The 27,994-nt window shown below is 36.7% G+C and overlaps 1 protein-coding gene across 1 annotated transcript; it reads left to right on the plus strand.

Annotated features, from left to right (window-relative positions):
• Positions 1 to 428: 428 nt before the first annotated feature.
• On the plus strand, positions 429 to 27,960 carry LOC145777192 (uncharacterized). Its single transcript, XM_082588513.1, has 36 exons — positions 429 to 545; positions 949 to 1,030; positions 1,499 to 1,595; positions 1,968 to 2,065; positions 3,932 to 4,006; positions 4,463 to 4,558; positions 4,977 to 5,108; positions 6,370 to 6,502; positions 6,817 to 6,883; positions 7,000 to 7,002; positions 7,138 to 7,205; positions 7,556 to 7,722; positions 7,921 to 8,074; positions 8,161 to 8,310; positions 8,454 to 8,598; positions 8,715 to 8,797; positions 8,981 to 9,090; positions 10,183 to 10,373; positions 10,592 to 10,727; positions 10,993 to 11,154; positions 11,806 to 11,989; positions 12,998 to 13,121; positions 18,449 to 18,548; positions 18,831 to 19,032; positions 19,406 to 19,621; positions 20,300 to 20,535; positions 21,243 to 21,345; positions 21,947 to 22,101; positions 22,194 to 22,334; positions 23,327 to 23,477; positions 24,645 to 24,756; positions 25,233 to 25,427; positions 25,816 to 25,917; positions 26,020 to 26,131; positions 26,366 to 26,524; positions 26,917 to 27,960. The coding sequence occupies exons 1-36, from the start codon at positions 484 to 486 to the stop codon at positions 27,406 to 27,408; spliced, it is 4,995 nt and encodes a 1,664-aa protein (XP_082444639.1). The 5' UTR covers positions 429 to 483; the 3' UTR covers positions 27,409 to 27,960.
• Positions 27,961 to 27,994: the final 34 nt, after the last annotated feature.

The raw sequence follows: 27,994 nt of genomic DNA on the forward strand, positions 1-27,994 counted from the left end.
CTGCATGCCATACATTGTAGCGAAATCGTCCAACTAGTTCTCTAAGTAACTGTCACGTGACAAAGCAAACTACCCTTAGGCTGTGACTTGCCATGTTTGGTATTACCAACGACGTCATGCTCTCATAAAGATGTTCAAGTTTACAAATCTTAAATAATGTAACAAGCTTAAGATATTCCTATAGCCTACGTTGATTCAGGCTTGAACTTGAAAGGAGATATGTGAAAATGACGATAATGTCAAGCAGTTAGATATTCTGCCTCACGTAGGTCAGATGGTTTGTATAACAGGGTGGTTTAAAGGTTTGAATATATATTGTCTACAGATCATTTAAATCGCCATTACTACAAATTGTTGTCAGGTCGGTTTCTGCAGAAACTCATCAGTACATTTTATGACACTACTATTGCACCACACAGTTCAGGAAGCTGGGATTTAATATGTAGGTTATCTTTACAATGTTCCATTTGAGCAGTCGAGCTGATGTCTGAAAAAGACTCCATCGAAGAATCTGCAGATATGAGACCTTATGTTCCTATTTTAAGGTATTTATAAGTATGATGCATAAGCAAATGAGCCTTCCTAAACTTTCATTCATTATTGCTGATCTTATTGTTAAATGGCATGCCTGACCGCGATCGCTGCATTGCTTTAATTTTAGGCCTAAAGTTTCCTTGAAGGCCACATCAGAAAACTTTGAGGTGAGGCCGAACAGTCCCAGTCAGCAATTCTGTTCATTATAAGGCCTATTATAACGTCTGCAGACGTTGAATCAATGTAAAAAAGAACTGATTTATTGGCTGGGGTAGGCTACAAAGCAACTTAAATATATTAGTAGAATTAAAGGCAGTTACTGAAGTAGTTTTACAGCTGTGCATCATGTTGTCCTTATATTTCTTTCCTGCTTGGCAACATTGCGATTTCGACTATTCTTTCGCTTTGTAACAGATGCTGTGAGCCTTGTACAAGCACAAAGTTTAATGGGAAAGTGTTAAGAACCCTCGTCGTCATCTTCAATATTTTGTTTTGGGTAAGACTAAGAATCGGTAGATTGCTTGATTACTAGAATTTATTTCATATGACAGATAAAACCTCTTTACAGTAGAAGCTTATTTGTGGTAGTTTCACATAACTTGTACATACTTCCAGTCACATACACCAGCCTATACTATCGTGGTTGACAGGGTAACGATTTCTTGTGCCATCAAAGTATTGCTTCTTTAAGAAATTAGAGTGTGAACATCAAGCCTATTATAATTGAATACAAAAACAAAGAAATTAATTAAACCTTTTCGATTTTGTGATGAAGGCTCTAAGAAATGCGAAAACGTTTGATTCATCACCTTCGTTTGGTGTTTTTGTGACCAATTAAAAAAATTGTGAACAGCGCATTGTGTTGGTTTTACATGTATAGTAGGTATATATACATCCATTGTGAATTAGGACGACATTTATTACCAACGTAAACCTACTTAACTTGCTTTCCTTTGTTTAACAGTTTTCTGGATGTGCCGTTGTGAGTGTCGCGGTGTGGCTCATGGCAATTGACCATGCCACAACAACATACTACTCAACTTTTCGAATACTTGACACGGGTATAAAACATAAGTATAATGCTTTACATATTCTAATAACTGTTTTTAGCAATGACAAAACCAAATTTTCAAAGAAATTTCTACAAGTTTTAGTTAGTTTTTAGACGTTTGGCAAGAGCTATGTGTAGGCTATTTAAAGCCAAAACTGTTAACAAACTTTATTTCGCCAGCTCTGATATAATGAGGCAAGGATTGGCAAATGCAAGCTATGGTATTTCGCATCAACGCAATAGTAACATAACACTAATGCATCTGAATTCGCATTAAACTTTAATTTTATTCCTATAAGAACTTAATCTTTACAGTGATTCTTAATGTCTTGTTTATGTGATTTCGTTTATGTGAATTATGTGAAATTCGTTTCATTTTCAGCTCTAATTGTGATACTCGTAGCAGGAATACTCTTTCTAATTATTTCTTTCATTGGAATGTGTGCTGCCAAAATGAAAAGTGAAATGTTAATCGCGTTGGTGAGTTGAGTGTTTTTGTATTATTGTATTATAAATTTTAGTTTGCTGCTATTACTACTTTTTTATGAATGCAATGATACATTTTAAAGAATTTATTTTAACAAACCATCTTTTGTATGTTTGGCTGTAGAAAGTTTTCAATTATTGCATAATTTTTCCCTAACACAAACCTGATACAAACAAATTAAATTTGTCTCCGCTGCAATGAAAGCAAACAAACTCCAAAAAAGATGAAATAAAGCAATGTCAGTTAAAACAAGATAGAGGCTGTCAGGGCCTCCAAGAGGGGAGAGAGTCACGCAACTGTCCTTCCTATAGCACAACATTGCAAAGGAACAACGAGTAGATTTTTGTTGTTTTATTTTTGAGGGGGCCCAATTTTGCTACTAAAATAAAAGTGCACCAATTTACAAATGAAAAGTGGGGAAAGCTAACTAATATTTTCTGCTTGTGGAGGTTATTACTTAAATCTAATTGTAGTTCATACTGTATAGGCTACAATGTTGTTCAGGTGTCATATCATTTTTTAATAATTGTTCGACTGTAAGCATGTGTCATTCTCAATTATAACCCAGTTAGATAGGAAATTCAAAAGAAAGCTGTCTCATTATCCAAACAACCTATTGGAGCAGTTTCAAATCTACGCTTGTCTACATTATGTGCATTACAGTCCTAAACGAATTTACTCGACTAACCTACTCATACAGCGATAAAGAACTGTTCAATGGACAATCAACTTATGAATTTAATGAAATTAAAGAAAAATGTTATCAAAGTTAGAGAAAATCTAGGAAGAGTAGGCTACTCGCAAGCTTAAGTTGTTAATATAAACTATGAATTAAAAAAAAAGGACAATTTAATTTTTCTGGGGAATGAACGCTCCAACAACTCAGCTTCGCCAGCTCCATCATACAAACGAAATTTATTATGTTGCAAAAAGATTTGCAAGCTGTTGATTGAATGCTTTGTTGAGCTATTTTCATTGCTTGTGCTGTGTGCTTATAATTTTTTCTTTATCTACACCAACATTACCAACTACAATAAATCCAATTCGCATTGTGATTTGAAACCAATGAGCTAAGGGCACGCGGACTTGACAAAGGGAGAAGACGTCATCACCGATCCAACAACGGCTTTTTCAAGATTCCACACAACAAACAGGCCAGAATCAGCCAACAGAATCATCACCACACACGTCCGCACTGCACAAACACTACATTGGGAGGGCACTCTCAGCAGCCCTGGATGCCCACACTGCGAATCCAACATTCAGCACGTCGAACACATGGTCAAGGATTGTCAAGCCATCAATCAAATTCATTGGCGGATATAGAGCAATATACTCATGTGACGACATTTTTAAAGAATTGTTGAAATTCCAAAGGCACCGCCTATGAGATGTGCAAACCATATGACTCTATTCCTACAACAATTTTTTCCAGACAAAATGGTGAAGTCGAGTGATTTTTGTTGATTTTCAAATTGAAGAAAGTTTTTTTCATATCGATTACGTTGTTAAAATCTAAGGTTTCATGGAAATCAATTTCACAATGAGAAAAGTAGGCCAAGTTCAGCTTAAAACATATTATGTAGCGCAGAATACAAATTAGTGGCTTTTATTTATCCTGATAAACAAAAATTTTGGCCCATTTTTCGTATTGTTTTCCGATCAGTCTTATTTTCTCTCGGAGGCCCTGCAGGCTGTACAAAAAATATACTTCAAATAGATAGGCTATGTATGATATAGAATACAAGAAGCGTTTTGTCCAACACAATAGAATCAGTAGCCATACTTATACTGTAGATGAAGTTAGCTAATTAAAAACTTCATATCTTGGTGAATAAACTCAATGTGATTATTTTCAGTCCATCCTTGCCACTCTAATATTGCTCGTTGCTGAAGTAATTGGCTTGGTCTTCTTTATTCAGAATCATAACAAAGTAAGAATGACAATCGGCTTTCTAATTTTATTACAGCTTACTGTATTGTACATTATGTACATAGTATTTGTAGACTAGAGTACCACTAAAAAGTTAAAGGTTAGGCCGCATATGCTAAGGCTAATCAATGCTGTATCACAGTGAAAGCCTTTCTATAAGTAAATTATGTATAAAATGTATCTAGAAAATGAAATATCTTCTGGCAGGCGTCAAACCCACAACAATGCTTGATATGAACGACTCGGTTACATGTCTTGCAATACAAACGTGTTAAATAATTTCGTTTGTATGTAAGATGTAGAATTTATATGAGAGCCCAATCACATGCTCAATTCACAAAAAACAGTATAGTTACAAGTTGAGAATGGATAAAATGGTGGAAAAGTTTCTTTTTTACTCTGCAGCTTGTGTAGTATGAACAGAATGTAACGTTATTTCATTTTAACGCAATATCAGATCATAATGGAATCAAGGACATGGTACACGAACTCATTTCTCAAACATACAGGGGATCCGGTAAAATCGGAACTTGTAGACCACGTCCAGGCTTCTGTAAGTTCAATTACTGGAGTTGATTTTGCTTTAAGATAAGATTGAGTTTTTGTTGCATGCAAGGAATTATATCTACAAGTTTTTAAATACATCTGCTTTTTCCTTTTCGCATTTATTAACGTAATAAAATCAGTGAAAACGCTTCGTTTGGAAAAACCGATAGCCTGACTGTAGAAAACCTTTACTTCATATGCAAACATAATACGTAAAAATTAAATAGTTTAATATTGCCTATTCAAAGCTACCAAAATAAAACGCATCACATGTTTCATTGTTTTGGATAAAAAAAAATGTTCTTAACTTTTTGTTCAGTAAACATTGGGTGAGCTAATCCACGATGAAGCCTGAGGCAGAATAAAAACTCAGAGACCATCTAACTTTAAAAAAATGAAATTACTGAAATAGTCTTATTTTGTAGATGGAGTGTTGCGGCTTGAGAAATTATAAAGACTACAAATACAGACTTCCGAACGTCACAGAGATCCCTCAATCATGCAATGGAAAACTCATCCTCAGCCCAGACAGATACACTGTGCCTGTGTATTCAGAAGTAACCAAGTTTATGTTTTCGTTGTAAATTAAAAATCTTATCGTTGTTATCCTATTACACAAAGCCAGAGAGTTGAAAGTGCACCAAGCTGACCAAATTTAAGTTCGCAAATCGCTTTCCTTATAAACTAAAGCTGTAGGCTAGAGGTCGAATTACTGAAAGTTGATGCCATTCACTTTCAAGGTCATTTTAACTTCACAAGGTATTTGAATTCGAGCTTTTTCCAGTGTTAGCTCAAAAGAAAACTAGCACGTGAAGGGACGGCGTGGCCGTCACTTTTATACCATCTGGAGTGGAAGCCAAACGCTAGCAAACAGGATTGTCATATTGGCGGTTTCAATGTCAACTTTTAGAAATTTGACGTTTTTTAATACTGTGGATTCTCAGATTAAAATATGGCACGGTTGCAACACTTTAGGTTATGGAAGTAATTATGCTGTTGACAAATTCAGCCCAAAATGCAATATCATGAAAAGCATCATCAAGATGCGGGAATAGGCCTAGTTGCCTTTTCAAACCTGATGTTTTGTAAATAGGCTACTACGCATTGATAAAACAAAGTTTATTAAACTATTTACAATGCTGAAATAAATTTAAAAAAAAAAACGCTAAAAATGTATCAAAATGTCAAAGTTAAAATTGGCTTTAAAACCGCCCTGGCCATCCTGTTTGCTGCCAAGATGAGGCCTAGCGTTTGGCTTCCAATCCAGATTCTAATATAGCGACGTCAACGGAAGCTGGAGGGCGCGCTGCTATTTTTGATCCGAGTAGTTGGAGAAGTTGCGCACTACTTTTCTCAAATGTTAACGAGTAGCGGGAGCGCCGCTTTTTTGGCGTATTGTAGCTGTAGCGATAGTGGGTAGGGCTACGAGTTTTCTCTTATTCAGGTTTGTGCCAGAATTTGAAGGTTTCAATCAAACTGAATACTGAAAAGTTTGGGTGTTCATCAAGACAATTATCGTTTCTAGCACTAGTTGCAACGTTCATCTTGCAACGTTCATCAGATGAACGTTACAAGAAGTGCTAGAAACGGTTTCAATCAAGTCAACGGGAAGGCAATTGAGCTAATATTCGTGTTCATTTTGCTACATGTTGCTGGCTTATCGAAACACAATCACATCTTTGCTGTGGAAGTGCGTAGTCAGAAAAATGATAACTGCTCGACAACTCAGCAGCCGACACTGATTACAAAAAATCAGAAAGCAATTTTTTTCAACTTGTAGGCCTAAGCAATGGAGGCTAACGAGTTGTTTATCTGCAGGGATGCCTGAAAAAGATCACTGAACACGTTCGTTGGCTTTTAAATGATTGGCCAGTTTGGTTTTGTGTTGCAATTGCATTGTGCCTGGAACTTGGAGAACTGATACCAGCCATGTTTTATCTGGTATATTTGTGTAAGTGTTATTAAAATTCGGAATTGTACAAGCTGTTAGCCTCATGACAAAAGTTGGCTTGTATAGAAGTAATGTAGATTAGAAGGGTAATTTACGAGTTGCTGCTGCTGTTAATTTATCTGAAAAAAGAAAAGCAAATGCGGGTCACGATTCGTTTTGAAAAGTATTTTATTTCACGGCTAATTACCTTTTTTGTATTTCGTTAACATGTCAGCGAAAATACTTCATAAAGTTGTTTTTTTTTTTGTGGAATCACGTCTTCTTCATGTTTTTCTGCCAAACACCTAATTCATGTATTTGAAACTCTGTAAAAGTTCGTCGGGGTCGATACGATTACGATGATGACGATGACTTCGGAGACGAAGAATCGGGATTGATCGGGTGAATATTTGGTTATATTTTAGGTTACAAATGTTGTTGTTTTAACCATTGAAACCTTTTAAACAATCAGAATGAATAATCTCTAGTCGGTCAAAACAGAACTTTTGAAACAGAAGTTAGTCTATCATCTGACATTCATCGATCTTCATAGTTCAACGAAAATGCTTCAAAGTAGCCTAATAACTTTTTATTTCGCTACCAAAACTTGGAAAAACTACACGCAATGTATTAATATTTTATTGCATCATTTATAGCTCAGCAAGTGATGCAATCAGCTTGCGTGGAACAGATGACTTTGGGAAATCCCTCGCTTTCTTTGGAGGTTAGAATAGACTGCAACTTTTTTAATATGGTGGAATGTGTTTTAACCATTGGCATTTTAAGCCACCACCAATATTTTTGCATTGGTGTTAATGTGAATGCTGTGATGTGAACGATGTAGTGTTGTGGAATAGAAGCTGGTTGTACGGTCATTCATATTTTATAAATTGTGTTTTCCTTTTCTCTCACATATGGGATATCGTTACGTCAATAATTAATTAATTAAGTAAGACTAAGGAGTATAACGAAACCAAAAAGTTGATAATTTTAGTTTATTTATATGACGAAAACATTATGCATTGTGATTTTACCTTCAAAACTTACAGTTTTTTTTGACAAATTTATTGTTAGAGCTTCCGTATCCCAAAATGTACCGCATTGTGAGGCACGCTGAAGATGGAAATTTTGGGTTTTTGATCATGTTCGATGAAGTCCGGAAATGTCATGTGGTTGTTTCAATAGAACCGGATTCCTGCGCAGATTTCGCAGGCCTGACTACCGGCTCTCATGTCATTGAAGTAAGCTGATAAAATTTGAAGTAAAATTTTGAGAATTTATCTTGAGTAAAAACAAAAACGTTTGGGAATAAAAAATGAAAAAAAAAAAAACTTCATAGCTAGTGATAATTATCGAAATAAAGTGTTTTATCGAAAACATGAGCCTTATTTTGCATACCTGAATCTTCAATCCGAAGAATACATATTGTCTTGTTTCAGATGAATGGGCTCATGACACAATTTGCAAGTGCTGAAGAAATCGAATACACTTTTGCCATGGCCACAAAAGAACTTCGTTTAGTTGTGGTCGACGCAATTACCAGCGCTTTGTATGAAGATCACAGAGTTGCCATCAATCTAAGGAACGTTGAAGGTAAATATACCCAGATAGCCTACTCCTTAAAACTTCCATAGTGATGAAACTTGGAGGTTTTGTTACAGAAAGCTTTTTTTGCGCAGGAGCGACTCAGGGAGAGTTGGAATACAAACCTCGTTTGTGCAAAGTAGAGAAACTTGATTCTGGTTTTGGATTCAGCCTCTTGTATCTCGAAGACAGAAAAGGGGAATATATTGAAGACTTGACTCCAAATGGGTCTGGCCAAAATGCAGGTTATATGACCTTATTTGCCTTCAATATAGGCTACTGTAAGAACAACTTATTAGTTATGCAACGCATGCATGTAGGAGTATAGAGTGTAGCCTACTTACTTGATAAAGAGTGTAACAAGACTCTATACTTATATTTTTTGAAGGCCTTAAAATTGGAGACAGAATAGTTGAAGTGAACGGTGTCAATATTGAAAGAGAAAAATCAAGCGAAGTTGTGAAAAGGATACGCATGAGTGGTTCCGTGGTTTACCTGTTGGTGGTGGATTCGAAAACTGACGGATTTTTCAGGTAATGTTTGATTTAGATCAGTTTTTCTCACAGTGGATCACCACTCACTCAATTTCATGCCAAAAATATATGAAGTCATTTATCTAAATTTTTTTAATCAAAAATTTTGCATATAGAAAGAAGGCAGTGACTGTAACAGCTTCTTTGGACGATCAATACTTCACAGAAAGAGCTGGTGGCAAAGTTGCTACTCCTAAAGGTAAATATTAGCAATGAACAAGCAGTGATGAAAAATATGAAACATACAAGATTTATAATTCAAAACTTTGTTCGAACGCAAAAGTGAACCAAGGTACTTTTTAACAAAAATAAACAATTGACTAGTTTTAAATATAATCAATGTAGTTGACAAATTTTAATCATTTAGATATTTATTGTGCAGCAAAACGAAAAGGACGAAAAGATGTGAAACCACGATATTGTAGACTTGCAAAAAAGCAAAAAGAAGAATTCGGATTATATGTGGTCATTGATAATTCGAGAATTGGACAAGTAGGCAGTAGCCTACTTGTATGCTTTTCGCTAAACATAAGATTTGAATATTCTGTTTACTGTGCTCAACTATTCACTAAGTTAGAATTTCAAGAAATCATAGAATTACGTGTTTAGATACATGTGAGATAGGCCTATCATGTGGTAAAAAATTTGAAGTTTTTCAATAAATCTACCGTTTTAAAACCAACTTTCTAAAATTTAACCACTGTTTTTAAGATTTAAGGTTTTTTGCTTCCAGTTATTAATCTTATATTGCCTCCTTTAAAACGTGATGCTTTTTTCTGGTTGAGAATTTGAAGTTTTTCAATAAATCTACCGTTTTAATACTAAAATTTAATCACTATTTTTAAAGATTTAATGTTTTTTGCTTCAAGTTATTAATCTTATATTGCTTCCTGTAAAACGTGGTGCTTTTTTCTGGTTGAGATATAGCTATAATAAAGCTTTGGTAGAGAGTTTGCTTTGTTGAACCATAGAGAAATAAAACATAGTAACTTTAGCGGGTTTAGCATACTTTATTTCACACAAAATATAACATAATTAAATAAGCCCAGCACATCGCCTCTTGTGAAACGTGCACTGACAATGTCTCGATCGACCAATTTAAAATCATCTCTCGAGGCAGATCTGATTTTCAGACTAAGATCATGGAAGCCTTAAGAATCAAACTTAACAATCCATCTCTCAACCGGCAGTTATTCGCCTGTGGCTCATCGTTCCTTTTGTGTGTGTTCTAATTGTTTTGTCCAATGCCTGTAGTCTACACCTCACGTGATCTGTTTCCCACCGCATAATTTACTCGCAATCATTCTCGTATCATTTGTTTAGTTTGTGCTTTCAGTCCAGAGTGTCGTTACAGTTACAGTGCATAGTCAAATTTATCTTACGATTTTTCATTTTATGTATTGCAGATTTAATTCCTGATGAGGACACACGTACGTGTCGAAAACGTTTGAGTTTATTTTATTTAATTATGTTATATTTTGTGTGAAATAAAGTATGCTAAACCCGCTAAAGTTACTATGTTTTATTTCTCTATGGTTCATATAGCTATAATTTTACCTGAAAATGATTTTGTTATTAATACAGGTGATACGCTGGGTAGACTGTGGGGGTGCTGCCGACCGAGCAGGCTTAAGAATCGGCGATCGCATCGTGGAAGTGAACGGTCAAAACGTTGAATATGAACCCCATCAAAGACTGATAGAAGCCATTGGTTTAAGTAAAAGTGCCGCTCATATCATTGTTGTGGATGAAGATTATGACAAAGTTTACAAACGGTTATTTTTGTTTATTTAGTTTGTAAAAAAGTAAAAAAAAGTTTAATTTTTGTTTTTGTTTTTAAGCATTGTAATTGAAACATTATTCTGTTTACCTCCAACATCTACAAGGCTGTTATTCGTTTAATGAACTAACTATAGAATAAGCTGCACTTTTCTGAAGTTTGTTATTGAATGTTATGCTGTTGCTTATAAATAAAAAAAAAATCTTGTTACAGGAACAAGCCCCGCCTTTGTCGTATTTTCAAAGAACGCGGCGCGTTTGGTTTTTGTGTTGATTACAATTCAACCAAAGACGGTCACTACGTCGAAGAGGTGTCTTTTGGTGGGCCAGCTGAAAGAGCTGGATTAAAGGTCAGAAGGAAATCACTTTTATGATTACATCTGGTAGATATAAAAGCGGATTCACCAAGTAGCCTTATGGGGAAGGGAGTGATTTTAACAAAACATAATAAAGTGCAGGTCTACGTTAATCCAACCTTGCAATGCATTGTGAATGAACTTGGGCACTTTTTTGTGTTTTAGGGGAGGCGCTGCCCCCCTCTCGATCCGCCACTGATTAGATATAGTATGTGATGTTTGAGATGATAGTAGTAGGTAATATCTGCGATTTCTGAAGGTTGGAGACAGAGTGGTGCAAATGAATGGAGTCAATGTGGATCGTCACTCGCATGAGGATGTACTTCACCGACTAAGGGCGTGCGAGAGTGAAGTCGTATTGCTGGTGATAGACCACAAGTCATCAAAGCATTACAAACAAATTGTTGAATTTAAAAATACGGTAAGTCGGTCTCAGCAATATGACAGCTTTTTAGGCCAGTAAAAATGCAAGAGGTGTTTTGAAGTAATGACTCCGCATAATGCATCATGGTGTGAGTCATATTTATCTTGCACAAACCTGAACTTTAGGTTTGCTTTCTGATTAAATAGTAAGCTATCAGTTTAGTGAATAATAACAATACCCATGACAGTGGCTATAGTCAATGCCAAAAAGGACATCTTTATAGATAGGTTAAGGCTGGTTTGGCCAAAGTATGGTGGCGAACCCAAACAGGGTCGAAAATTGTATTTTTTAGATTGTCAAACAAATCAAAAATACCCCTAAAGTGGGTAAGTCTATGTTACGGGACATTGGAATCTGCTCACCAAGGGATTGCATACAAAATCATTTTCTGAAATCGGGGCGCACAAAAAAAAATTTGAGAAGCCTTGGGTTAAGGTCAAATTGAACCAAGCGCGTATTGCTATTCAAGTAGGCGTATTGTAAATCAAGTAGGCTAAAATTCTCCCAGGCAGCAACTTTATCTGCTCCAGATCTTTACTAAATCGGATCTTACCAGATCTTTACCAGATAGTGGCTGTCTGGGCTCTATAGTGTCTGAGTCTATGATTTTAGTTTCTTCAATTTCTAGTTTCTATTTTCTAACTTCAGGGCATGGACGACATCGATTATGACGCCATATCAATTCCAGAAGAGCCTGTGTTCGTGCCACAGGACGCTGGCTCAGACAGCGAATCTTACCACTCGCGCGCACCCACTCTCAGCATGGCTGATTCAATTTCTATGGCTGAAACTAAAAGCTTCGCATCGTTTGCAAGCGGCATGTCTCTTCGAGGTAATTATCCAAATACTGTAAGTTACAGCAACAGCTTTATTATTGTAGAATTTTTTTCTTTCAAAGTTTCCTTTGAAATAAAATGGGATTGCTCAATACTAATGGTACGGTAGCCTACTCGCAGCATATTACGGTGACGATTCCATTTGATCGTCGTTGTATGAGCCTCTATGGGCCGAGGCAGCAGCGAAACAAGCACTAATATTCGTAGGGGGAGAAATAAGTTGGCTATCATTGCACATGTGATGTTAGTGAGTCCGGTGTAACGGTTCAGGAGTTACTGCGGTTCAGAATTACCGTAACCTTCAGACCGCGTATACACAATCCAGAACTGACCAAACGAAGGTTGCCAGATGTGATGGTTGCAGAAGACTCAACAAAAATAAGATGAAAGTAACAAAGCAAATTTTCTCAAACCAAACCAAACAGCATGTTTCCTTGCAATAGCAGTAACTTCTGGACTGCTACAGCAGAGTAGCAGTCCAAAAGTGACTGTCAAGACCAGAAGTGACAAGAGCTGCCAGACACGTCTGCAAAAAATGAAAAATTGAAAATTTTGAAATTAAGTTGAATTGACTTGTTGCTTTCAAACTAATTTATTATTTTTCAGTTAAAATTAATCAATGCTAAAAATTGTCACTGTAACTTTTTGAAGGGTTAGAAATTTAACTAATTTTAAAATAATAATAAAATATTTGACAGCCCTGGTCACTTCTGGACCGCTACACATGCAATGACTGGGAAAAAGCGAAGCACCCAAGGGGTCTGGGGCCTCCCCCAAAAAAATTAAAAAATACTGTAAAATTGCACCACATTCTGAGAGTGTTTTTAGCCTAAATCAACAGTAAAACTTTATCAAATAATGCGTAACAGAGGGTGAAATGTTAATTTTAAATGTTGGGGGCAATTTTCCCTTTGTCCCCCAATTACGCCCTTGAGCCGATGGTCTATCCTTTACAACTCCTGATTCACACAGTTTCATTGTTTTATTTGATGTTTATTTGAAAGGTGAAATCCAATCTCCGTTGGTCCCTGGAGCTCCTCGCCAATGTATTCTACACAAGTCAGAAGAAGAGGAACACGGCTTCTTTCTGGCAGTGGATAGAGATAGAAATGGGCAAATTATAAGAAGGCAAGCTATTTTGGTGGCAATAACGGAAATGTTTCAAAGAAACATACATACAATACATATTATACAAACAGGGGCGTCGGAACGATTTTTGACTGGGGGGGGGGGCAAGATTACGAAAAAAGGGCACTTTTGTTTACTAAAAGGCCAATTTTTTTTCAAGTTTTAAAATACGACATAGCGATAATGCTAATCTATTAGCTCACTATGTATTGAGTAATGATAGCCTACTTGTGTCCGGTATACAAAGAAGGGCATTATGCTATGTTATCATGATGTAACCTACTGTCAAGCCTTAAAGCAGCCTGCAGCCATGGCCGCTAAGTAGTGCTTGAATGACCGCCGGTGCTACCTCCTCAATCGGCCAAGTTTGGCCGCCGGTCTCTTCTAGCCAATTATTTAATTTTGCAATAGAATGATCGTGGATTAACTGTGGAAAATATGTAGTATCAAAGAGTGGCGCAAAATTAGGTCAGCGCGTCATAATCGCCACTGTTGCATTGTGAGGGAATATTGATGGAATATATCCATCTGCGATCACCAGCTATAAGTCTTGTTTGTAATTCCCGACGTTTATTTTAACAAAGTCTTAATCCAAAGTGCTAATTTACATCGGCTGGCAATATTGTCGTTTTTATGTCAATTCGATGTTGTCGGACATTGAAGCGTTGTTAAAAAGGAGAACTAGGTTAGTTGACATCCGAGGAGAAAACATTTTGGATCATAATGTGCAAAAATTATGCTTCTTTCAGTAATGTCCTTCACATAATTGAAATACTTATTTTATTACCTTGCCGTCATCGCCAACACATGTCGAAAGTTGTTTTTCGTTGCTAAAAAGAATTCTAGGGGAGTGGCCAACTTCTTTAAAATCAGCCACATTGGAGACACTCGTGCGAGTGTCGTTAGATAGTCCTGCAGTACTGGATTACAATCTATTGCGTGGTGCAACGATTCTATTGTAGGACGTCGCCCAGGCCCAGACTTCAACAACGCTAAGTGATCATTTTAGCATTGTTGCAAGTTTAATTCTATTTACTTGTGCTATCGTTATTTTTTTGTACTTTGGTCTCCAAGCACGCAGATTTGGCCGCCGAGAAGGAGCACCCGGTAGGCCACGATGGCCAGTGGCTCCGAGAGGGGGGGGAAGTCGGGCTAGTTTCCCCCCTAGCAAAACATTGTAAAGGTAAAACGAGTAGTTTTTTGTTTTTGCACTTTTGAGGGGGGCCCATTTTTAGTATTAAAGTAAAAATGTACCAACTAAATAATCAACAAATTCTTAAATGAAGTGCGCAGTGGCGGATTCAGAACGTAATTTATGGGTGGGCCTAGGAAATATCTTGGTGGGTCTTTACCAATAATGCAACGGCGGGCCAGCACACAAAAACTTAGTGTTACCGAATATCTCTTACAAATGATGTGAAATAGTGATGCCGCAGACAATTCAGTGCCACTTGGTTGTTCTAGTATTAAACATTAATATGTTTTTTTTTCATGAATCTGATTTTGGGTGGGCCCACTGTCAATCTGGGTGGGCCTGTACCAATCAGGCCCACTCGGTAGATCCGCCCTTGGAAGTGCGTAGTTCCAAGTATTTCTCAGTCATTGTAAATGTCACTCTCGAGAGTCTCGATGCTTCTCATCAAGAACAAATCATTTTCGTGTTAAGGTAGGCAATGTTGAACAGCTTCAAGACGTAAAATCTGAAGCTGAAATGATTTCTGTATCACTGAGCGGTTTCGATTGTATTGATAGTTTCAACTTGAAAACTGGTGCTGTTTTAGCTAAGCGGAAACTATTTTTGCTTGACAACTGAACCTTGACTTCATAATCTGCGTTGGCCAGGCATAAGAAGTTGTATTCAACATAAGTTATCTGGGAAAGTTAAAGGTATCAGTCCAAGCACGATTTAAGAAAGTAAATTCTGTATATTTTTTGTTTATGGGTCATCATCATCATCAGTCATCGTCTCCGCCTGCAGCAGATTGCGCATCAACATGAATTATTTGCTTCCAAGAGTGGCGATTTTGAGCCAGCTCGCCCAGTGTCGCCAAGTTGAGTCCGGTCCATGATTGGATATTGTCTTGCCATTGTTTTGATTGTCTGCCACGTTTTCTTTTTTCTTCTACTTTTCCTTCTGTGCAAACTTTGCTGATTCCGAATTGTGATCTTTTAGTGTGGCCGAACAGTTTTAAAACTTTTGATTTTATTATTGCTGCAATTGGATGTAATTTTGTCATAGTTAAAATATCTTCTGTTTTCGTGTGGTCAAGTAGCCTTTTGGTGGTCATGCTTCTCATGATGTGATTTTGGAAGGTAGAGTTTTTTCTATATTTGAGTTTTTTGTTTATGGATGTTGTTGCTTAGGCTAAATCTAGTTGGAATTCATAATGTTGCCTACACTACAGACAGCGTTGTTCAAATATCTTATCATTTTTGGAGTAATTGATTATCTGTAAGCTTGTGGCATCTTTACAGTTATAGCCCAGTCAAAGGAAAAATTCTGAAAAATCTAAAAAAAGCTGTCTTTTCATCTTGCAAAGAAAATTGACTTCGAGAGGGTAATCAAGGCGTGGTGCAGTCAAACCCAATGCTTTACATTACCCTTTTGCAATTGAAGCTAAAGACGTTTCTTAAATGCATCAAGTTGGAACCAAGAGCTTGATCGGAAGCTGAGTCAATGCTAAAGTAGCCTACAACTATCAGTTTTAAATTTGTGACTGCTTTGCATTATGTGGATTACGGTCCTAAACAAGATTCACTGATGAATTTAATGAAATTAAAGGAAGATGTAATCTAAGTAAGGGAAAGCTGAGAAGAGTAAGCTACTACTCGCAAGCTAAAGTTGCAGTGGCAATTATACTAAATTTACAAAGAAAATGATTTTCTTTTCCTGAGGACAGAACGCTTTTATAACTCCACTTAACTAGCTGAATCATTCGAAGGAAATGTATTCTACCGTATATTGCAAAGGATTCGATAGTTGTTGGAATTGACAAATGTAGGCTATCGACAAACTCAAACATATCGTCGATGAGTTTGAAGTTCCATGAAAATTTCATCGTATGTCTGTTGTGCAGTTGCGGGCATGTGGGACAAATTTAAACTATTTGTAGGCTACCTACAACAATGACATTTTTCAAGACATTTTGGATGAGTTGGTACTTTTGACAGAAAGCCACACAGCAAACTTTAGCTGCAAACCAAAATGAACCGCACCATATTTCGAAAGGTTTTTCCAAGTAGTTTTGTTATGATTTTTTTTTGTGTTCCGGTAGCTAGCCTACCTCCAACGGTTGCGCTTTAAGAACGTGGTTTTAGCAATTACTGAAATTTGTAAAGAATTGTTTGCGCTCCAGTAGGCCAATGACTCAAAACCGATTGAAAAGCCTAACTATATATGTTGTGCATCAATTCAGATGTCGCAAATTTTTATCATTTGATGCTGTGATCCGTAACTTTGCATTGCAAAAAGTCTAGAAAGGGTTCAATTAAATCAGGGATGTCCAAAGTCCGGCCCGCGGGCCAACCCCGGCTCACAAGACGTTTTTGCATGGCCCGCGCCTGTTGTTGTACAATGTGTTATTTTTGGCCTGCAGACACACAAAAATCATATAAATTCAACTTGCAGTTTTCAGAAAAATTATTGTGGCTGTTGGCCCGCGAACAGCCGAACACTTATTATCAAATCTGGCTCGCGTGGGAAAAAGTTTGGACACTCCTAAATTAAATGCTTGGTTGAACTATTTTCTTTGTCCTTTAGGCCTATTGTGTGTTTACAAAGCTTTCTAGACAAAATAGTTTGCCTCAATGGCATTTTTGCTGCCAGTGTAATCCAGTGATTATTGATGATTTTTACATTGAACGAAGTTCTTTTCATGCAGAGGAAAGTAGGTTAATTTCAGCTTAACACGAACATGCAACGCAAGATACAAATTAGTTGTATATTTGCTAAAAAATATTAGCCTATGGGGCCCATTTTTCGTATTGTTTCCCGACCAGTGCTGACTTCTCTCGGAGGCCCTGACGATGGCTGCCGAAAAAAAAACGAGTTTTAAGGCCTGTAGCCTACTGTGTTGCAAAATTTTGTGCCGTAAATATTACTTTGAAGCAAAAATGAAAGATTATAATTAGGCTAAAAGCGAATAGCAGAAATTGTTATATTGCAAAATGTGCAGTAGCTTACATGACTTTAAAAGGGCACCATTGCCCCCCCTGCCCCTCCATCTGCAGACAAATTGAGGGCAGGGGGGCATCCTCCCCCCTGCCCCCCCCGCTTCCGGCGCCCCTGTATACAAACGGCCTAGCTTAAACTAATTTAGAACAAATCGAGTTTCATGCTGTATTTCTTTGTGTGTTATGCACAGTAGCCTACCATCACTGGTACTTAATCAGATGCTTAGCTTTTTCCATATTGTTAATTTTGGTTAAATTATTACATTACTTGTTTACATACCTGGGTGTGCCAAACTTACTTAAGCCAAAGAACATGAGTAGTCATTTAGCAGCTTCGCGTTAATGTCTGTGCTGCCCATGTACTTTGAATATGTATTAATATAACGCATCGCTTTTCAACAAAGGGTGATTATGCTCAAATAGGGGAGACTGTGGAAATTCTGGAATTGAAGAGTTCAGGTGCATAACGATCAAACTTCATTATTTGTGATTTTTAAATTTTGCCATCTCCCGTTGTGTTGACATCGAAAGTTTTATGTAGCAGCTTTTTTTTGCGGCAAAACGATCAAAATCTCTCAAAATAAGGCTTTAAAATAACAGGGTTTAGCCACGAAACAATCAATCTCAAACTTAATTTTCAGTTTACTCGAAAAGGTGGTTTTGGTAGTTTGATCGTTTTGCACCTGGACTCTTCAATTGGAAGAGGCAGTTTTACTTTTCGAGGATGCAATTATTTAAAAATTAACAGTTTGTTCGTGTCGTTAAACTACAGACTACTTTATTTGTAAAGCTTTCACCAACTTAAAATCGCTACCATTTAATTCAACAAGAAACAATACAGTACAAAAGAACACAAAACAACGAACCGCTGAAGAGTAAAACACGCCACTGAAATGATTTTAACAGCAAGGAACATTTAGGAGAATAATTAATTAAATTGTGTTGGTTAACATCATATGATGCAAGAAAAACGCAAAAATAAAACAGAACTAAGAAATATATTAAAGTTCAGAATCATGCATTTGAAGATCTCTCTTACAATGTCTTTGTTGTGCTTTTTTGCTACATAGTACTTTTCAAAGTAGCCTATATGAAATCCTTGGACCTACTTGCATAATTGGATGTCTAAAAATCTCTCTTGCTTTCTTTTTCAGAGTTGCTAAAGAAGGTCCTGCTGATCTTGCTGGGTTGATGAATGAAGATAGAATATTGTGCATCAATGGCGAGCGGGTTGAGGGAATGGACCACGATGAGGTCGGTAATTGATTAACCAAGTTTAGGGATATTTATGTTGCTGTTAGTAGGCTAGCACTGGATGTAACTACTCTAACCTGATTTGCACTTCTAGCCTACTCTAAGCTTTCAAAAATTTGTCCTTCGGGAAAAGAGAAGAGTACCGTATCTCAACAAAAGAAAATCTACTCTAATATTAGATTTATTCAACACACCGTTTGTATCATTTTTCAGCCATCATTTCTAAAACGTAAGGAGCAGAATCAATCATATTCAATTGTTTTATGTGGTGATGCGTTGTAGGTTGTGTCTCGTATTCGAGAAAGTGGAAATACAATTTCTTTTACTGTCATTGATGAAAGATCCGATCAGTTTGGTGTGCAAGGTCGACCTTTCCTCTTCCGTATTACGAAAGGCAAAGGTGGTTATGGCTTTTACTTGTGGTATGATGAGAACGGACACTATGTTCAAGATGTCACAGTTGGCAGCCCAGCCGACAATGCAGGTATGAAACTTGTTATTAAGTTGGAATGCAATAGGTCTGCAAACTTTATGCAGAGAATTATGGGTGATATACTTAGTGTGTATTGCTTTTATTAATGGCCTAAAATATAAAGGTCAGCACAAAGAAGTTTCTATATTGTTTTGTAAAAAAAATGAGGAGATAGATTAGATTATTTTACATAAATTTACATCAATATTGTCTTTTAATGAAATTATAGCATGGTCGGAAAGCGTTTGATATACAGGCTGTGCACCCTACTCCCTTGTATCAAAATGTTTATTGCTTTACTTTTAATGTCTTACATCACAATTGCTGAACGGCGTACGGTACATCGTTAGGTCTTTATTTCATATGAATTTTGTAATAAATACAGGCTTGCGTTGTGGAGATCGTCTTATTGAAATAAATGGAGTTAACGTTGAAAAAGACACCCATGAAGATGTGTTCTATCGAATCAAGGCTTGCGTAAACTTTGCAACGTTATTAGCTGTTGATGCCAAAACATTTGCTTATTGCAAGAAAAACAACATCGACGTGTGTGCACGGAAAGCGGAAAATAAATTTTCCGGAGAAACGGAAGTGGAGCCAGGTCGGTGAAAGGTTTTTTTCCTTTACAGGTTTTGTTATAAGTTTATAACTGAAGCATATGTACAGGTAAACTTTAAGTGTATTGCAAATTTCTGACACGTGCTTTTAGACACAAAGCTTTTCCACTTTTCTCCGTTTATCAGCGTGCTGGCAGGCCTGTATTGGAAAAGATGAAAGGTCTACTTCTTTTTTTCGTTGCTGATACGTTAGTATCTCTATCTTTCTCTCTCCCTCTCTCTTGCTCTTTCTCTCGCTCTCTTTCGCTCTCTCTTGCTCTCTCTTGCTCTTTCTCGCTCTCTCCCGCTCTCCCGCTCTCTCTCTCTCGCTGTCGCTTTATTTTACTTTAAAGAAGCCTGGTCTTCATCCAGGCTTACATATGTTAGTGAAAAACATACAATGAAATTCTCATGGAAAATATTTTGGTTTCTCTCGCTCTCTCTTTATTTAGCTTCAAAGAAGCCTTGTCTTCATCCAGGCTTACATATGTTAGTGACAAACATACAATGAAATTCTCATGGAAAATATTTTGGTTTCTCTCGCTCTCTCTTTATTTTGCTTCAAAGAAGCCTTGTCTTCATCTAGGCTTACATATGTTAGTGACAAACATACAGTACAATGAAATTCTCATGGAAAATATTTTGGCCGTCGGTTTTTCAGTCATTTGTTTTCGCTTCTACAGACACACCTCAAAGAGCAACTTCATCTAGCAAAATTTCAAAAAAAGTCACCAAAAAGATAACACATGAAGTAACATTGAAAAAAGAAAAATCAGACGATGGATACGGATTTCATCTCGCTTACTCCAACTCATTTATGGATGAAAGTGATTCACAATGCGGACACGTTGTGCATTGGGTTGGCAAAGGTGGACCGGCTGACATGGCTGGAGTTAGAGATGGAGATCGCATCATAAAAGTAAGATGATCAGAAACATAATCTTCGTTCAGATAAAATGTTTTTCAAGATTAATTAAATAATAAAAGTCTTTGTGCTTAAATTTTTTATCTGACACTTTCGGCTTTTGAATGCTAGGCTTAGCCAACTCACTTTAGAAACTAGAGAAACGATTTAATAGGAAAATACAAGTCAATGACAATAGCATTAGTAGTATAAATTTCTTTTTTGCTTCAAAGCAAGCGTAGGCTATAACAAATATGTAGAACTGCACATTGCAACGTATTTGGAAAAAATCATTTACAACAGTAGACCTCCCGTAGACACATTGAAATAGCTTACATAAACAGTAATAGCAACATGGGTAGCAGAAGAAGCTGTGAAGAAATCACAGTTCCGGCTAAATGAAGGTACAAATGAGCAGTGGCGTTAATAGGGCGGGCCAGATGGTACGTTTAGATCCAGGTCCGAAATTATTTCAGGGGCCTGTAACCTTTCCAAGGGGTCGGGAAACTTGAAGAAACCACCGCGTATTCTTTGGCTACTACACCGTAGTGTGTTTTTATATGTGTCTGCAATTCAGGGCCCGAGGATCTCATTGGTACCGGGCCAAAGTACCCTCTCAACTGCCCTGCAGATGAGACTTGGACAGCGCTGCCAGCGCCGCTATTGAAATAGAAACAAGAAAAAAAATAGCTCGAGTTTATTTAAATGCTCATTTTCTTCAGGTTAACGACGTAAATGTCGAAAACGAAGAACACGAACAAGTGATGATTCGTATCCATGGCAACGGAAAGAATGTTGTCAAACTTTGCATTGAATATGAAGGAGGCAAGCGATACTTACGATCTTTCGACTGTTTTGATAAATCCACTGTCATTAGCTCTCCACTCTTTAGTGTGGTCTGCATAGTTTTGGTCTCGGAATTAGTTAATGATGTGATATTTTGTCTTGTTATACCAAAGATTACAGTGGCACTTAATTATAAGATAGAAGGAATGGATTCGACTTTTAATATTTTCGGTTCCGTTTTACAGCAGTTAGGTTGCATTGTAATTGCGTGTATCGTACATTAAACTTGTTTTGTGACGAAAAACGGGATCTCTACAACATGTAAGAACAGACTATTTCATTGTCCATAACATGCTTGTGTAGCCTACTTTTTACTTGCACTCTTTACTAGCTGCAATTCCAATACTATGATGGGGGCTACTTTGAAAAGTTTAGTAGATTATTGAAATTAAAGGTATCTTTGTATGAAACAAGGCACAATGTTTTTGAAGAATAAAACTCTGATTGTTTCATTGCACATACATTATTTACATTAACAAGGTTATGACTCATTGGGAACGTCGCATAAAAAAATTTAAAATCTTTAAAACAAGAAAAGTTTGAACATGATATTTGATGGTTATTAAAGTGAATTTTTTAGAATCGCAAGCACCACATGACGTTGAAATCAAGAAAGAAAGCGGTTCGTTTGGCTTTTACCTTTGGTTTGATGAGAATGGACATTACATCGAAGACGTTACAATTGGATCGACGGCTGATAAAGCAGGACTGAAAATTGGTGACCGTCTAATTCAGGTAGGGCACTTGGAAAGGCAGCAAAAAGACACACTTTATTTGCGTTTCTATGTATATTTCAAAAAATCTTTAATTTTTTATCTTTATTTTAGATCAATGATGAAAATGTAGAAAGTGAAAGCCACGAAACTGCTGTGTCCCGTGTTCGTGATAGTGGCGGTGTAGTAAGGTTGAACGTGCAAAGCGTGAGAACAGATGACGTCAAAGATATCGCAGTACCTCGAACATGTCACGTGAGTCTGTCCCAATAGCTCAGTTGGTTAGTGCGTGACTTTGTGAGCGAAGAAGCTCCAAGATCAAGCGGGCGCTGGTTCGACTCTCGGGGTGTGAGCTTGAGCGACGCATTCTAAAGCTGCTCTCCATTCAGCGGCACTTGATGGATGGAATAATTCCACGGCAACAACACTTTAACAATTGGAAACCACCCTGTCGATCTCGGTTACCGGCCCTGCGTCAAGAGCCTCTACAAGTATACAAAACTATCAGGAATATCATATCAAGGCTTTGTCAGTCAGAGGATAAAGATTCTAAAAACAAACCAGACCACTGGCATTTTCTTTGGAAAATCTCTGTTCGAAGGAAAAATAGCACGTTTGCAAAACTTCTTGCATTGCAGTTCCGTGGCTTATGTGTTGCGAATTATGCACTAAAAGTTTTATTTGTAGAACTAGGAATAATAAAACAATTTAAATAAGATGGTTGCCAAATAATGTCAAGGGTGATTTGTAAATAAATTTTCTTTAACATGATATTTCACAATGAATTTCTAGAAATAAAATAAATGGCTATAAAAATGTAACTTGAAAGTAATGCATTAGCCCAGTGGTGAGAGTCATGGTTAGACGTTCGAAAGGGCGCCAGTTCGACACCGCTCAAGAGCATGTGGCTGTGTCTTTGGCAAGACACTTGAAGGCATGCCATCGATCGCGGTCAGACGCCTCTTCAACTATAGCCATTTGACCTCTCAAATGGCTATAAACAGTACGCTGTTCGGGAGAGAAATGCCTACGGCCCTTTCTTAGGGCTATGGCTTGCAGAAGTTAAGTAAATCTTGGACGCTATGAGTTCAACAGAAGCTGTTTCAGACCAATCTAATTAATATAAAATTTGAATGTACAAGGTTTTGTAACAACTTGATAACACCAATACTGTGTTTTACTTTCGTCTTCAATTGTTTGTCTGTTCGCATTGTTACTGCAATAGACTAAAGCAGTTCCTTTTACAGATTGTCAAAAAACAAGGATCGTTTGGTTTCTGTATTCAAGAAGATGGCAGAGGACTGTACATTGAATTTGTTCAAACGTCAAGTTCTTCTGAAGAGTCTGGCTTGCACATGGGAGACAGGTTATTGGAAATAAATGGAGAGTCTGTAAAAGGTTTGTTTCTGCAAGCAGTAGATAATATCCTATTATAGTTTGTGTTGGTTTACATTCCACAGAAAAAGTGTCAACGTGCAGTAAAGAAATTGAAGTTTTCTGATAAAGAATCGTGTTTCTCTGCTTTTTTTTGAGCTTGTGTGAGGGATGAGTACAAAATATCTATTAAATGCTATAGGTGAATTGTTCGTAAACAGTTGTTCGTAAAGCAATTGTTCGTAAACAATTGTTCGTAAAATCAATTCTTCGTAAAGCAATTCTTCGTAAAGCAATTCTTCGTATACATCAATTCTTCGTATAGGTGAATTGTTCGTAAACAGGTGATAGGTGAATTGTTCGTGAAAAAATTTTCGCAACAGCAAGGTTTGTCTTGCAATTTCCGATGAAGGTGCGTAATGCAAATTTTCCTGAATAACCAAGTTACGACGACACAAAGAAATAAGCACAATGAAAAAGCGCATTTTTTGTTATTTATTGGAATACAACAATTGTCTGTGTTTAGCAATTCTTTGCTTACACTACCAATACTACTTTGAGTAACTTCGTACAAATTGTCCACGAGCCAAGTTTAGTATGAAGTATTGTGTGCAATTCCACGCAAGCTGGCCACTATACAAAAGTTTGGCTTTCCTTTTTCGCTGCTCACAAACTGTAATGCCATTCTGAATCAGGGACTCTACACTCTGTCTGCTCGTCTACACTCTACAGGTACAGCACGTCTTTAAGCACATTTAGCACATCTCTATAGCATATAGGCTACCCTAATTGATTGTTCGTAAACAGTTGTAACTGTTTTTTTTTTAAAGCTGTAGCCTAACTTTTATGAACATTTGTTTACGAACAATTAGTATTACGGTCAATTGCATGCCCGAAGAATTGCTTTACGAAGAATTGCTTTACGAAGAATTGATTTTACGAACAATTGCTTACGAACAATTGTTTTACGAAAAACTGTTTACGAAAAAAACGTCGGACACCGTACCAAATAGAAGTATTTGATATATGTGCTGTGATTCATTAAGTTGTAGCCCGGTACCATTTAGCTTTACGCTCTGAAAAAAAAATTCTTATGATAATAATGTAATTATACTGTAGGTAGAGTTACAATACTGCTAGTTGAGTGAAGAATGTAGCAAGAAAGAGACACCAATGGTTCCTTTTTTACAGATACGTCCCATGGTGATGCAATTGGAATGGTTGTGAAATCTGGTAATTCTGTGGCGTTGACTGTGCTGTCAGTGAAAAAAGAACTACCCAAAGTATCATCTAATGAATTAAAGTGAGATTTGAATAACATAGTATATAGTTGTAGTTTATTTTATCGATCAAATTGCTTCTTCGGTGTTCCATTTAGGTCTAAAACACAGCCTGCAATTTATTTATCTTTACCTCTTGATAAAGCCAGTTGCGTTAACCGATGAAACTAATAAAGCTGTTTGGAACATAGCCTATTGACTTTAGCATATCGTCGTACTGTACCTTACGTCGACGGCCATAAAAGAAGTAGGTTACACAACAGTTTAGGACTTGATGGCTGGGTCTCCTTTCGCACGGCGATATCTAATCTAAAAAACGTTCTTGCTAATTCGTCATTTCATTTTATAAACTTCGAAACTATAACATATAAACACGTAACGTAAACTGCAACGATAAAAGCGTATCTTTAAGCTATGTTTAAAACGATCATCTTTGTACCGTGTCATGCAGATAAACTTTTGACATAAATACTGAGGACACAAATCAAATTTGTTACAGACTTACCCACGACTTGCAACCGTTTGAGCATCGTTCGTCTGTCAACCCGATATTCCAACAGTTGCTAGGTAAGGAAAAGATTGACTACGTTGTAGAAAAGAGAGAATATGGAAAGAAAAAGGAACAAGACCGAGGCAAAGGTGGTACCGATCTAAGAGCTCCTGAAAATGATGAAGCAAATGAAGAAAAAACTCAGTGAGTGCTTGTGGCCAAAGATGAACGAAAACCATGTAAAATGGTGTCCGACGTTTTCTTCGTAAACAGTTCTTCGTAAAGCAATTCTTCGTAAGCAATTTTTCGTAAAACAATTCTTCGTAAAGTTAATTCTTTGTAAAACAATTCTTCCCAAAGCATTTATTCGTGCATGCAATGGAGATTTGATGTATACGAAGAAATGCTTTACAAAAAATTCTTTTACGGATTTCATTTCACCAACAACTGTTTACGAACAATTGTTTTACGAAGAATTGCTTACGAAGAATTGCTTTACGAAGAATTGTTTACGAAGAATTCGCCTATAACCATGTAAAATAGTATCAGTATTTTTTGTAGAATTTAAGATGACTTGTGTTACAATTCACAGAGAAATAGAAAAAACTGATAAGAAAAAAAAGCAAAAGAAATATAAAAAGTTAAAGCGCATGAAGAGCATGGAGAAAAAGAAACGTTCAAAGTCCTTAAAAAAGTAAGAAAACATGTTCTTCTTATGTTCTGTAAAAACAAACGTCTTCTCGCATTGTGCTTCAATATGAACGTGTAGATTTCTACTTAACTTTTTCATTTGTAGAGACATCAAACCGGTTGTGAAGCCTAAATACACAAAAGGGGAAGATAATGTGGCGTTTGTTAAAGAGGATAAACAAATCAACTACCATGACGAAGAAGAAATAGCATCACAGGTAGGATTTGGTAGAATTTGCTTTGGTAGGATATTTTCAACCAACAGAGTGTTTACTTCTACAAGGTTTTAAATCAAAAATCGAACTCTACACCACCACAATATTGGCTTGTATTACTGCCTCCATTCAACACGTTTGTCAGATAAAGTAATAAAATTTCGTTTAGCACAAAATTAAGAACATATTGTTTATTGAAACAACTCCTTGTACCACCTTTAATCGGGTTTTCGACAGAGTGGCTACTTGGACTTTACGCTGAAGAAAGTAGAAAAGCATGCTACAGCCAGTCGAAGAAAGGTCCCTGGTTCGAGGAGGAATGAAGCTAAATCCGTAAGAATGAGGGATCTTGAATCAAGAATGGTCAATGAACAGAAAAGCAGAAGAGACAAAAATGTAAACATAGTTTTTTAACATCAATGAAATATAAATTGACTGCAACTAAAAAGAAAATCTTAATAAAAATGTATATTTCTATGAATCTTCTTATTAATATTTAAAGTACCGTACCTTTTAGTTGTTCCAGAAATCAGTACTTTGCATCTTAGGTTTATCTTATCTTTATGCTAAGTATGGACTTCAGGTTTCTCCAGACTTGAACAAAGAAATCTGTATTTTTGTAACTGGCCTACAGTAGATATACAGGATTATTATATACAGTCTATTGTATTATTATATCATTTGAATTCGATTTCGATCCAGGTTTTTATCAACAGTCCATCTAAATATATCCAAAGAGCGCAAACTTACAACAACCTTATGAAATACACCGTAATTTTGTTTTCTAGAATGCTTCCTTGGCGGGTTCAAAGAAAACTCACAAGTTTCACCTTGCCACATCCAGTCAGTTGAAATGGAACTTTGAAGAGACCAATTCCAGAAGGCCAGGAGAGATAGTCATGAGGAGTATTGGTGATAATCCAAATCAAATTATTGAATTGGACGAAGAAGATCCTGGCGAGAATGAACAAGAGGTATTTGCTGAGGTTGTAGAAGAATCCCTTTCAAAACCTGCAGAAGAAGATTTAATGATGACAAATGATGTTCGCAATGAACTGGGTGGCTACCAATCAAATCAATTCGTAAACGACCCCAAATCCGAAGTATCTTTAGATTCTAAAAGTAATGAAAAATACACTGATGAAACAGAAAATCTTACAGATGCATCTATTACATCTTTTTCTGAAACATCTGCTTCTATCAATGAAGAAATTGCGCCAGAAGTAGAAACAAATCTCGATGAACAGCTTGATGCAGCTAACCAAGAAATTATGATATGATTTCTTTTGTTGTAAGACCTCTAAGAAAAAAATCATAAAGAACAAAGATATTCTCAAAGTGTAGAATCGATTGTCTCATAACTTTTACAACATGGTGCATTAATTGGTCCTAGTTGTCTGAGCTTCTAGGACCAAGAGTTTATCCTTTTATTATTCCTGATGTGAGAAAAATAAGCAACAGTGCACATGTCTTTTACAACATTTATGTGACTCGAAGGTTCAAACGAAGAGAAACCCCCTTCAGCGCAGTAACTCAAATCGAAACAAATTTTTAGGGGAGCAAAATAACTGTTGGGGGAGCAAACGTCATTCAACATGAATTACAATAGTATCAAAATATTTTTTTTGGGGGGGGGAGGCAAGATGGAATTTTGAGGTGGAGATTGCCCTCATGGCTACACCCATGCTTCAGCTATGTATTTTGTTCTTTCTGAACTTTGCCTCTTGGCTACATTCTGCTATTTGTTTAGTGTTGCTATAAAAATTTAAGACTACCTTATTGTTCAGAATAGTTTGTGCATTTTGCTGATAAATAAACAATACTGAAGATAGTTTTCAAGCAATATAACGGATCGCGTGATGGCCA

The sequence above is a fragment of the Aplidium turbinatum genome, chromosome 9, assembly GCF_918807975.1.
Source record: "Aplidium turbinatum chromosome 9, kaAplTurb1.1, whole genome shotgun sequence".
NCBI classification, from domain to species: domain Eukaryota; kingdom Metazoa; phylum Chordata; class Ascidiacea; order Aplousobranchia; family Polyclinidae; genus Aplidium; species Aplidium turbinatum.